General features: G+C 44.9%; 1 protein-coding gene across 1 annotated transcript in view; it reads left to right on the top strand.

Moving 5' to 3' along the window:
* LOC120570886 (microtubule-actin cross-linking factor 1-like) overlaps positions 1-13,474 on the top strand; it is a 124,751-nt gene that overhangs the window by 97,648 nt on the left and 13,629 nt on the right. Inside the window, 26 exon segments of the mRNA XM_039819503.1 lie at positions 626-832; positions 948-1,175; positions 1,327-1,545; positions 1,637-1,840; positions 2,896-2,904; positions 3,951-4,176; positions 5,023-5,249; positions 5,364-5,486; positions 5,603-5,704; positions 5,870-5,971; positions 6,293-6,466; positions 6,735-6,890; positions 7,253-7,450; positions 7,799-7,927; positions 8,289-8,471; positions 8,586-8,741; positions 9,600-9,806; positions 10,320-10,439; positions 10,550-10,719; positions 10,837-10,996; positions 11,262-11,456; positions 11,720-11,992; positions 12,267-12,455; positions 12,617-12,728; positions 12,881-13,041; positions 13,263-13,425. Of these exon segments, the coding sequence (XP_039675437.1) occupies positions 626-832; positions 948-1,175; positions 1,327-1,545; positions 1,637-1,840; positions 2,896-2,904; positions 3,951-4,176; positions 5,023-5,249; positions 5,364-5,486; positions 5,603-5,704; positions 5,870-5,971; positions 6,293-6,466; positions 6,735-6,890; positions 7,253-7,450; positions 7,799-7,927; positions 8,289-8,471; positions 8,586-8,741; positions 9,600-9,806; positions 10,320-10,439; positions 10,550-10,719; positions 10,837-10,996; positions 11,262-11,456; positions 11,720-11,992; positions 12,267-12,455; positions 12,617-12,728; positions 12,881-13,041; positions 13,263-13,425 (4,393 nt within the window).

The following is a 13,474-nucleotide window of genomic DNA, read 5'->3' on the forward strand; positions in this document are numbered from 1 at the left end:
CCCTATTTAAACATTTCGGTTTTTGCAGGCAGTTTAATTACAACAGTTAAGGTACAGTGTTTACGTGTGATGTTGTATATGACTCACTATTTCATGTCATAGGACATTTAGATGATATTTTTTTAAAATAGAAAAAAATAAACATGTCATAGGACCTTTAAAAGATGATATTTTTTTTAAATAGAAAAAAATAAACTTATTAGTTTATTAATTATTTGAAAAGAACAACTGATTTGATGACATCTCCTGTATGTAATGACATTTTCAGCCGTTCCAATAATAACCCGCCCACAGCTGAGTTACCATAGTAACATTGAATTCTTGGAACAGTTTGTAAAAGCTGTTGAAGAAATTATTGTCATTTAATTTGTTGCCTCTTTCCAGTCTTTTCATTCTACAATGACATTTTCAGTTGTTTAGAATTTAAAATGCTTTCAGTTTACCACGCACACAAGTAGTGCAACCCCCGGCAGCATAAAACAACTGTATGATGCACTGAATGCCATTTAGTCAATTTAATTTCAGCTTTACATTTGTCTATGAAGTTTTATTTACCCATATTCAAGCATACGTTTCCACTCGATTGCAGCTTTTGCTTTGTTAAACTCATCTTTCACTTTTGCAGGAGCTGAAGAAGGTGTCGGCAGAGAAGCGCCTGGTGCTGGATACGGTGAACGAGGTGGGCAGCGCCCTGCTGGATCTGGTGCCGTGGCGAGCCCGCGAGGGCCTCGACCGCCTGGTCGCCGATGCCAACCAGCGCTACCGCCAGTCTGATGAAACAATCACTCAGCGTGTGCAGCTGGTACAAGCTGCCATCCAGAGGTCACAACAGGTACTGCAAGCAGTTTCACCTATGTGCAAAGATGAATGTAGAGCTAACTTTCCGTTAGATTTGTCTATTTTACCGTGGGCACTTACACCTGCTAAACACTCACTCCTCCTTTCAGTACGAGGAGGCAGTGGATGCAGAGCTGGCCTGGGTTGGGGAGACGGAGCGGAAATTGAAGTCTCTGGGGCCCCTGAGCCTGGAGCCCGACGTGACGGTGGCCCAGATGCAAGTGCAGAGGGCCTTCAACATCGATATCATCCGACACAAAGACACTGTGGATCAGCTGCTCAGCACCAGAGACGACATCCTGGAAACCTGCAGCGATGCCCAGAAGGACGCACTGATAGTGAGTCACTGATGGAGAATTAAGAGGAAGAGACTGAGCAGGAGAAATTTACGTTTTGTGTAAATTTAATAACGGGAAAGGGATGGATTGATTGAGAATGGAAAGTGAGGGACACACTGCTTAACTGACAAGTCGTCACTTTCTTCTTCAGGTGAAGACAGATTCTCTCAGTGCTCGTTATGATGCAGTGAGTCAGAGCCACAGTGAGCGGTTCTCAGCCCTGGAGCAGGCCCAGGTTTTGGTAGCTCGGTTCTGGGAGACCTACGAGGAGCTGGAGCCATGGTTGGGCGAGACTGAAACCCTCATTTCCCAGCTGCCACCGCCAGCCATCGACACCGACGCTCTCCGACTCCAACAGGACCAGATGAGAGTAAGATATCAAATATTTTCTCTTTCTTCCAACGTAAATGTGTATTTTTTTTAACACATGGTTATCCTTCTATCCTTCCCTGCCTCTCCAGCTGCTCAGGGAGTCTATCGCAGAGCACAAGCCCCACATCGACAAGCTGCTGAAGATTGGACCCCAGCTGGCCGAGCTCAGCCTCCAGGAGGGGGCGACGGTGACGCAGCGCTACTCGGAGGCCGAGAGACGCTACCTGGCCATCAAAGAGGGGGTCAAAGGTCGTGCGACAACCCTAGACGAGGCAGTGTCCCAGTCTTCACAGGTGCGTCACGGAGGACAGACAACTGTTTGTCCAAGCTAACTGTTTAATGCTTGAATTGGCAGACTGTGTTTTAGCTGCAGACCTGGCTCAAATGAGTTTTATTATTTAATCTACTTGGGTAGCAAAAAGTCAAAAGGCTTTGATGAGTTGTTTGAAAGTCAATTCAGTACACTTAAATAACATTTTGTGTATGAATTGACCTAATTTGTTACACTACTCACCCATTTGCCTCTCGGTGCAGAGTGAAGAATTTGTAGATTGGCGCAAATGAGTAAATGCTGTTGGTCCAGGTCTGTTTTCAGCTTGTTAGATGATTACAAAGCAGCATGACGTTTATGTGTTTGTTTATGTCCGTGTTTGCCAGTCGAAACTAAATGATATTAGGATTTACTGTGCAAAGTCATGAGTTCAGTGAAAGCCAAGTTTTATTTAGATTTTCTGTTTTCTGGTCTTATTTCTTTACTTTGTGTTTTGTATATTTTAGTTTTGAAAACGTTTTTACAGTATATTATTAGCAAGCGCTAATACCCACATTTCATCATAATAAGACTATTGCTCAGACAAAATTTATCATTTTGACTTTTCTCTTGTCACATCATGTCTTCTTTTAGTTGTAGTTTTCTTTACGGATGTTTTACTTTCTCTTTTTGCACTTCACCTCATGACATGTCATTGACTCACCTGTGTGACAGGCCGAGTGTTGCTGCAGTTGATATTGCCTGACAGTTTGTACTGTGTGCATGTCTCTGATTTAACTCATTGTATTGTTTCTCCACCCTCCGCCCCCATCAAACCAACTCATGTATCGTTCCCTCTCTTCCTCTTACCTGCACTTCCACACTGTCCTCATCCCTCATCCCTCACTCCATCCTAAACCACCCGCCTCCTTGTCTCTCCTCCCTCATCCTTTAAACTTAACCTTAATCTCCCTCATCATGTCCACCCCTCGCCCTTGCAACCCTCCGCCATCCCATCCCTCGTTCATTGTGGATGTGCTGTGTGTGTTGCCCCCCCCCCCCCACCATCATTTTCTCCATCGTCACTGCTCACTGCAGCTGGTAGAGGTAAGACCACTGACTGACAACATCAAACTGGCACTCAGGCTGCGGTTACACCACATGCTTTGGTTGACTGAATTATGAATCTATACTAATACTTATATTAGTATATATATTAATCAAGTACTAATCTTGCCAGATAAATTCAGTTATGTTAAGTAATTTATGCAGTCAGTTTATCTCAAATGGTAAAGGTTGTCTGGATTATTACTGATTAGAAACAATAAAACCGCGGCTCAAGATTTCCAATTAATGAATTCATGAATGAATGAAGAAATGTATTTCAGACATATCGAAAATAAACAAAACAAAACATCAAAGAAATGTACAAATAAGTTAACAAATAATTAATAATAATAAAATTCATGATCTACATAATGATCCAAACCATGTGTCTGCCAACCCCTGAGTGACAATAAAACTGAATTAAATCTGTTAGGAAATGTGTAGGTTTGTAGACTTGAATTATGCCTGGTCTTAAACTGAGACATGCTTTCCAGTAATGATTGTTTTAGTCTCAGACTAGGCTTGATTTACGTCATTGAAACCAGTCATAAATGTTGTATATCACAAAAATCTCTCCCTTGTGGCTAGATGTGATTTGTTGTGTTATGTAGTGATCAAGCAATTCTGATTTCCCTCAGATGCCTAAAAACGGCCATAAACTCACTAGAAATTGTACCGTCTTTGCTCTCTAGTCTATAATGTCTCTGGACTGAACTTTGTGATTAGGGGCTCCCTCTTGTGTGGTAGATGAAGACCAGCTTTGTTATACAACCTGGATGACATGCTGAAGGTGCAACACTGATATATTTAATACTGTAGAAGAACTGTACAGCTGTTTTACACCCCCTGTTGAAATCTGATGTAAAATGTACTATAAAAAAGTAAATGCAGTCTGCCACAGATGGCTGACCACCCACATAATATCTCAGTATTTCCCACTTTCAAAATGTCACCCAGCTATCAAAAACCCTAACCCAGCCCCCTCAGTACTCTCTCCTCCTCCTCCTCCTCATAATACTTTCTTCCAACTCTCTTTCCATCCACAGTTTCACGACAAGATGGACCCCTTGTTGGAGACCCTGGAGGGGGCGGTCCAGCGGCTGCGGCAGCCTCCTCCGGTGGCCGCAGAGGTGGATAAGATCAGGGAGCAGCTGGCGGAGCACCGAGCCCAGGGGCTGGAGCTGGACAAACTGCTGCCAAGCTTCTCTGCCCTCTGCGCCCGAGGAGAGGAGCTCATCGGACGAGCTGCTCACGACGATCCTGCTGCTCAGGGTGAGTGGTGGGGATGTGTCTGAAATTAAAAAGAGTATGTTGTTTTTTTGTTTTTTTTAGATTCACAGTTTTTGCACTTGTTGAGCTGCTGTACATGTGCCAGCAGTTAAAGGGTGAAATGGCTTCCAACTAAACAGCGAAATAACTAAACAGTGCGGCCAACTCTTGTTGTAGGCATTCAGAGTGTGTCTATGATAGTTGCTTTTTCATTTCAAATGGAAAACACTGGCTATACCTGGATCAAAACATTACACAATCAAACAAAACAGACACACACAGAGAGGCACACATAACAGGCTTCTGTAATCTGGGTGGAAAAATATTAAAGTCTTATTATAGGCTCCTGTCCAACTAGTTCACTGACTGAACTATCAATCAACTGGCCAAAGTAAGTCACTGTTTGGCTGGCACAAAGCCAGCGGGGAAGACATTGTCAAATCCTGAAATAAAACAGATTCAGCAGTGAAGCGCTGCATATTTCTTCCAACGCCACCACGTGGTGACACACACACACACACACACACTCTCACACACACACACACACACACACACGCGTCTTTGTTATGTTGCCCTCTAAATAATTTCATGCTTTGATACCCTCCAGCCTTTCACGCTTCATGAAAATGAAAGGCCTCACTGTGCAGCGATAGTGGGAGTGGGCTGATGAGAGACTCGACTTACCAGTTCTGGACACTAGATGGCAAAATTCAAACAAAGAAAAACTATTATTACTTCTTTACATTACACAAATAATGACCAAGAAGTTTATTTTTCCAGTATGCCCAGTGAGATGCCACCAACTTTTCTTTACCAGCCTGTTTAAACTCTGACTGCTCTCGCCTCCAGCCGTTCGTACCCGCCTCCTACGCCTGCGCACCCTGTGGGATGAGATCCGGCAGCGGGCCGAGGAGAGGGAGGGGAAGCTGAACGACGTCTTGGACCTGGCCGGGAAGTTCTGGGCCGACGTGGCGGCGCTACTGAGCACGCTCCGAGACTCCCAAGATATCGTGAAAGAGCTGGAAGACCCTGGCGTGGACCCCTCACTCATCAAACAACAGATTGAGGCTGCTGAGGTATGTAGGACCATGAGGGAGGGAGTTGATAGCGATAAACAGTAGGCAGAGAAACAGAAGAGCTTTTAGACGAGAGTCTGTACTCCATACAATGTCTCTCTATCCTTCCACCAGGCCATTAAGGCAGAGACGGATGGTCTGAGGGAGGAGCTGGAGTTCGTCAGGACCCTCGGAGCTGACCTTATCTTTGCCTGTGGAGAAACCGAGAAACCTGAAGTCAAGAAGACCATTGATGAGGTGAGAAATCAATACCGTGTTCTTGTGATAAAAGCCATTATTTGCTTTGTTTTTTTGATTTGTAGAGCTCTACTACATGTTGACCCACTAACATAATTCCTCTGTCTTCCTCCCAGATGAATGCTGCCTGGGAGGGTCTGAACCGCACGTGGAGAGAGAGGATGGAGAGACTGGAGGAGGCCATGACAGCGTCTGTGCAGTATCAGGACGCACTGCAGGTTTGTGCATCATAGTTAGTCTATAGTTAACTGGGCCAAATCATACGTCACTGAGCTAGTGTTTCAGTTTCGTCTTGGCACCAACTTCAAATCAAAACATTTCATGGTGATATGTAGTAACTGTGATCCTGTTGATGTGAGCTATTTTTTCTTTATCATTTCCAGTCTATGTTTGACTACCTGGACAACGCAGTGATTAAGCTGTGTGACATGTCGACTGTGGGAACTGATCTGGGAACTGTCAAACAGCAGATTGAAGAGCTCAAGGTTGACAAGAATCTACTCATTCATGAGCACATTTTACACACAAAATCAGTTTTTATATAATCTCTTGCATGATCTGCACTATTATTGTTAGTAGTTTAAGTAGTTATATACCTCAGGGTCAATAATAATTCTCTTTGGTGGAAAGTGTGCATTGCTGGATTTTCTGTAAAATGTTACTAATCCGTATACAGTTGATGCTAAATGTTCACATTCCTCAAATTGTTTTAATTACATTTTTAGATAACCTAGGGTCAGATATGTATCAAGAACTAACGAAGCACTTCTCTTCTCTCCTCTCATCCCTCCATTCACCCTGAGCAGCAGTACAAGGTGGAGGTTTACCAGCAGCAGATTGACATGGAGAAGCTGTGCCACCAGGGGGAGCTGCTGTTGAAGAAGGTGTCGGACCAGACAGACAGGGACATGATCCAGGAGCCACTGACCGAGCTCCGACACCTCTGGGAAAACCTGGGGGATAAAATCACCCACAGACAGGTAATAAGGCAAATAAATGGCAGCAGTGTGACTAAAGAGTTAGAATCTACATCACTGAGTAACACACTGAAACAAAAATTGCCTCAGGGAGACATTATTCTGTAGCTGACCTTCTGCGCTCACCCCTCTGTTTCCCTTGGGAGTTGACGATGTTGGTCTTTGTTGGCATTCTGGAGGATTGCATGTATTTGACAGCTGCTTTTCATTACAGTCCAAATATTTGCGTTCCTATTTTTAAGCTCAAACTTCTGTCTTTCTTCCACCACAGCACAAGCTTGAGGCTGCCCTGCTGGCCCTGGGTCAGTTCCAGCATGCCCTGTCTGAGCTGCAGGCCTGGCTGAACCACACACACACCACTCTGGACACACAGCGACCAATCAGCTCTGACCCCAAGGCCATCGAAATCGAGCTGGCTAAACACCACGTATGTCTCCGTTCATTACAACTTGAAAAAAAAAGTTGTGACTTCTTCTTTTTGGTTTGGCTGACATTGTAAATAAAGACAGGCTGTTTCTTTAAAAGACTTTGAATCTTTAACTGAATTTGCTGTCACATTGTTGGCCGGTGTTACTTTGTGCTTTTGAAACCCATTCATGTCCTGTAGCCCTAATGTGGTTTCTTTTCTTCTCTTTGGAGAGTCACACACAATAAATGTTGGCCTCTTATATGTTATTTTAACATCCCAAACCGTCTGTTCAGCTCTTGCATGTACTACTTGTTGCAGCTCAACATTCAAATCTAATTTTGTTTTTAAAAAAATGTCTCTCTCCCTCCTCTCTGACCCAGGTTTTGCGCAATGATGTCCTATCCCATCATGCAACTGTGGAGAATGTGAACGGTGCGGGCGCTGAGCTGCTGGAGTCGTCTCCTGGCGACGAGGCCAGCCACCTGAGGGATCAGCTGGATCAGCTCAACCAGGGCTGGGAGAGCCTCCTGCTCAAGAGCCAGGAGCGGCAGAAGCTACTGGAGGCCGCCCTGCAGCAGGTACGGTGGAGTTAGAAAGAGAGACTTCTGCTCAGTAGATCTCAGTCCTGTTGCATCACAATGACAACCCTGTCTTTGTTCTAAGGAAGAAAGGAAACACACTGGAACACTTTATAGATGTCATACTGAGAGTTTTTACTTTCATATTTTATGCATGGCTGCAGTAGTGGTGGAAGTATTGCTACACCAATACAATGGTATTATGATTAAAAGCTGTGTTAACAGCAACAGTAGTAGTGAATAAAATAATAGCCGCTATGGTGGCAATATTTTCATGGTATCCTGATGCGCAGTTAAAATAATTAATTTATACCTGCTTCTCCCCCTCCCCCACCTGTTTCTGTGTAGGCTGAAGGCTTCCACGGCGAGTTGGAGGAGTTCCTCCAGTGGCTGAGGAGGACGGAGAGCCAGCTGTCTGCCGCCAAGCCAACAGGAGGTCTCCCTGAAACAGCCAGAGAGCAGCTACAGCAACACATGGTAACAGAGAATCACATTACATCTCTGTGCTCAGAGTATCATCCACAATACACATAGACTTTATAGGTGTAAACCTTATTCGCCATTTATGTCTCTTCTGCACATCTGCTTCATTTGGTATTAAACTCGCAAGAAGAAATGTTTGAAAATCCCACAGAATTTAATTAGGGTTAGGTGCAAGGAGCAGATGCTCAGAGTATTAGCTTACACATGCTCTTCTATTCACACACAGAGTCATTTGGTATATGGCGACTATGAATCTTTTAATAGCTTCCATTGTTCTCACCCAACCAGTGAGACACAACTCACTCACCTTTTTAGCCAGAGTATCGATTCCCATTTGTGTGGTCTCTGTCTGCAGGAGCTTCAGAGCCAGCTGACTCAGCGAGGAGAACAGTACCACCGCCTGCTGGATCAAGGGGAGTCCATGCTGCTGGCTCGTGGAGGAGAGGAAGCAGGACCCGGTACCACCCAGACCCAGCAGAACCTGGCCATGCTGCAGAACAAGTGGGCCAGCTTCAACACCAAGATGGACGACCGCAGGGTAAGACTGTGACACGAGGAGACTGTTTGATTGCTCCGTCCTTTTGACTTATATTACCCCTCTGGCTTTCGATAATTTATTGATGTGTTTTTAACTTTAAATTGATCTTTCCAGGCAAAGTTGGATGAGGCTGTTTCCTTGGCAACAGGTTTCCAAACCTCCCTGCAGGACACCATCAACTGGCTGACCCAGGCTGAACAGACCCTGAACATGGCCCAGCCCCCCAGCCTCATGCTGGACACTGTCCTCTTCCAGATTGATGAGCACAAGGTACTGAACATACTCCAGTTACTAGAAACATAGTTAATGGTGCAGTAAGCGATGCTGCGCAAAGACAGTTGATATTTGAACTCAACTGCCAAACAAATACAATCCCCCACCCTTCAGAAGCTCTGCCCCCCCAGATACACGGACAGATAACTACTCGGCCGGCCGGCACATTCACATGCTGCCTACACCCACTCCTTTCTGTTTGTTTTCTATTTACACAGCCAGAGCTGTGTATTAACACCGGCTTTTTTCAGTGCACACAGAAAAAGGGAGGTAGGTGACCATGAGGAGAGATTCCCTGAATTTGACAAAAAGTGTATTGGATTAATATCACTTACTATACATTTAAAGTGCTCATATTATGCTTTTTGGCTTTTTCCCTTTCCTGTATTGTGTTATATATATCTTTTGTGCATGTAATAGGTTTACAAAGTGAAAAAGCCCAAAGTCCACCCAGTTCACAAACTGCTCCAAACAGCTCTACTGTAGTCCAGCCTTTACTTCCGTGCGTCACTTTGTAACACACATTATAATGCTCGCCTAGCTGCTAGCGTGGCATACCCTCATACTCTGCTTCTGACTGGCTAGTAGTCCTTACCTAGCTACTGCGCATGTGCGACTCCCAACAAAGATGGAATAGTGTGATCCCTCACTCTGTAGCTAAAACAGAGCTCAACATACAGGGTGAAAAGGGGAGCTGCAGCAATGTGCAGTACAACACAATGTGGTGTTTTTTGAGAATTAAACCATGTAAACCTATTCTGATATAACCTCTAAATACTATTATGAGCCTGAAAATGAGCATAATATGAGCACTTTAAGATGTAAAATGTTCCCTTTTCTTGTCTGTCTGCCCAGGTATTTGTGAATGAGGTGAACACCCACAGAGAGCAGGTCCTGGCTCTGGAGAAGGCCGGCTCTCAGCTTCGCTTTGCCAGCCTGAAGCAGGACGTTGTTCTTATTAAAAACCTGCTGCTCAGCGTCCAGGCCCGCTGGGACAAGCTGGTCCAGAGGTCACTGGACCGTGGCCGACACCTCGATGAGGCCCGAAAACGTGCTAAGCAGGTACTGAAGTGGTTACACTAAAGTGCTGATGATGAAGACCAAGGGCACACTGTGACTACACTGACAACATTAAAACTAGTTGATATTTACAATAAATGTAATGTCTGTATGGGCAATGTGACTTAAGACTTTAATTTCTCTGCTATTGGTTGGTAGCAATTGTGAAATATAAAGTTATACTACTTCTGCAATTAAACTCATTGATAGTCGTAGAAATTTGATACTTTTAAGGTAACTATTTCCACCGTAAATGATCATAAATCCAGATTGTGAATATCTGATTTTATTTTTTAGAGCTCAATCAATTTTGTCTTCTTTCAGCTAGAGAATATGTATGTAGTGCAAAGGCACCCAAACTGGAGTTCGCAAAGTGACATAGGGGGGTAGGTGGGAAAAACAACAATTCACATAAGACGGGGGGATATTTAGCTGGATGGTTGAAAGTCTGAAGAAAAGTTTGGGAAACACTGATATGGAATATCTAACTGAAACTCTTTAACTCTCTTTCTTCAGTTCCACGAGGCCTGGAGGAAGCTGACAGACTGGCTAGAAGAAGCCGAGAAAAGACTGGACTCAGAGCTGGAGATCTCCAACGAGCCGGACAAGATCAAAGTACAACTGGCCAAACACAAGGTACTGCGAGGCAACTATTATGCACACTCTGTATTTCTAAAAATCTTTTATTAAGTTGTGTTCCCATCTAAAAAAATCTCTTTCTTTCTTTTACATTCTCGCCTCTCCAGGAGTTCCAGAAAGCGTTGGGGTCGAAGCAGCCGGTTTACGACACTACAGTGAGGTCTGGGCGGGCCATGAGGGACAAGGCTCAGCTGCCTGCAGACACCCAGAAACTAGACCACCTGGTGGGAGAGGTCCGCGACAAGTGGGACACCGTCTGTGGCAAGAGCGTGGAGAGGTAAAGAGGAGGGTGGGGGAGGACAATGAAACTGGCTTTCCCCAAACTATTCATTACAGATGGGTATGTTCATATGGGATATAATTAACAGCTGCCTGTCTTCTCTCCTCCACCCAGACAACACAAACTGGAGGAGGCTCTGCTGTTCTCAGGCCAGTTTGCAGAGGCTCTGCAGGCCCTGGTGGACTGGTTGTACCGGGTAGAGCCCCAGCTGGCTGAAGACCAGCCTGTCAATGGAGATCTGGATCTGGTGTCCAACCTCATGGACTCACATAAGGTGTGTAAACAGAACTGTACTCTTAGTTTAGTTTAGTTTATGTATCTATCTCAAACACTCAACCTACTTTCAAAGAGAAAAGAGGAAAAAGATGAAATAAAACACAAAAATAACACACAATCCTATACAAATCAATCTGATTCCGTCAAAGAACAAAAAAAAAAAGGATGAGTTTGAGAATGCATTCAGAAAATAAATATGTATGAGGGGATGATAATATCACAGAACGTTCTAAGTCTGACAGTACTGATGTCTAAACCCGCAGGCTTTCCAAAAAGAGCTGGGTAAGAGAACCGGCAGTGTTCAGGCTCTGAAGCGCTCAGCTCGGGACCTGATGGATACCGGCCGCGATGACACGGCGTGGGTCAAAGTTCAGCTTCAGGAGCTCAGCAACCGCTGGGATACAGTGTGCGCTCTGTCGGTCACAAAGCAAACCCGCCTCCAGCAGGCCCTCAAACAGGTCAGAGGGGACGCTGCACTGCGTATTCAAATTGATTGCTCATGCTTGTTCTTGGGGGAATTGTTGTGTCTCTTTAAAGTGGGTAAAGTGGTTAAAGTACTCTGCCTGTAAACGTCCTGAGATAACTGTTGTTATGATTTGATACTCTAAATAATATTGAATTGATTGAACGTTTTCTTTCTTTAAACTTTGTCAGAAATGCACAAGGACACTATTAAAGATCTCGCCCTGTCTTCTTTCCAAATACCTTTTTCTTCCATCAGGCGGAGGAGTTTCGTACGGCGATACAGATGCTCCTGGAGTGGCTCTCTGAGGCGGAGCAGACGCTTCGTTTCCGTGGCGTCCTTCCCGAAGAGGCAGAGACTCTGCAGGCGCTGCTGCACACACATCGTGACTTCATGGGCACCGTGGAGGACAAGAGGACGGATGTCAACAAGGCTGCTGGCATGGGAGAGAGCATCCTGACTGTTTGTCACCCGGACTCCATCACCACCATCAAACACTGGATAACCATCATCAGGGCACGCTTCGAGGAGGTAAGGAGGGGAGGGCGGAGCGTCCTGTTTTTATTTAGAAGATAGACCATTTTTGTCCTCCAGATATAAAACATCTTAGGTTAACTATTGTTTGTGAAGGTTGTCTTTTCAACGTTTTAGCTTTAGGGTTTGAGATTTTGGAAGACCTAAATTTATTGACCTCCTCTTAACCTTTATTTACCTAGGGACATATTTTAACTAGGTACATGTGCGAATAACATGATGAAAACAAGATGGAAATGTCTTATATTAATCAGCACCCTTCGCTCTACAGGTGCTGACGTGGGCCAAACAGCACGAGCAGCGGCTGGAGACGGCTCTGACCGAGGTGCTCAACAACGCCAACCTGCTGGAGGAGCTGTTGTCATGGCTACAGTTTGCGGAGACCACATTGGTCCAGAGAGACACAGAGCCGCTTCCTCAGGACATCGCACAACTCAAAACACTCATCACAGAACACCAGGTGGGCTTCGCTGTCGCATCACGTGTTTGTGGGCAAACATAGTGTGTGGTTTTAGGTCTTTACAATGCATCCCTTATAACTGCGTGTGTTTGTGCTGTCCATTAACAGTTGTGTTGTCCAACTTTGCTTGCTTACTCACTGCCGGTGTTTGTTGTTCTCAGACGTTTATGGAGGAGATGACGAGGAAGCAGCCAGATGTTGACAAAGTGACGAAGACCTACAAAAGAAAACCAGCTGAGCCTCCCAGCAGCCTGGCTGAGAGGAGAGGAGCTCGTAAGTCACCTGTGTTTACTTTTTGATGCACAAATATTATCATCTCCGACTCTTTTTTTTTTTTTTTGTTGACGATAGCGTAAGTGCATTCACTACAGAAGGTTTATCAGAAATAACCGAGAGGATTTGTTAACTCTCTGCTTCCTCCGCAGGCAAACACCAGCAGCAGCAGCAGCAGCAGCAGCAGGCAGCCATGCAGCTCTCCGGAGGAAACCCACGGCTCAACCAGCTCTGTGCCAGGTGGCAGCAAGTTTGGCTGCTGGCTCTTGACCGCCAGCGCAAACTCAATGATGGTCTGGACAGGCTGGAGGAGGTATCTTTCTTGTCAACACATCACAAATAGGCCTACATTCAAATATGTACCTATTGTCATTAGTTAAATCCAAATATCGACAGTGTCCTGGTCAGTGAAAGCTTTGACTTTCTGAAGATACAGTAACTGTCAGTAGTTTAACATTACTTACACACTCAGACTCACATTCTTTCTGTCACTGTGACGTGAAAAGTATTACAGCACTGTCTGTCCATTTTCAGCTCAAAGAGTTTGCCAACTTTGACTTTGATGTGTGGAGGAAAAAGTACATGCGCTGGATGAACCATAAGAAGTCTCGCGTCATGGACTTCTTCAGACGCATCGACAAGGACCAAGATGGAAAGATCACGCGCCAGGAGTTTATCGACGGCATCCTGGCATCAAGTAGGTTATCGAACGACGTGTTTTGTCGGGGGTCGACTTGTTTAGACAG

The sequence above is a fragment of the Perca fluviatilis genome, chromosome 13, assembly GCF_010015445.1.
Source record: "Perca fluviatilis chromosome 13, GENO_Pfluv_1.0, whole genome shotgun sequence".
NCBI classification, from domain to species: domain Eukaryota; kingdom Metazoa; phylum Chordata; class Actinopteri; order Perciformes; family Percidae; genus Perca; species Perca fluviatilis.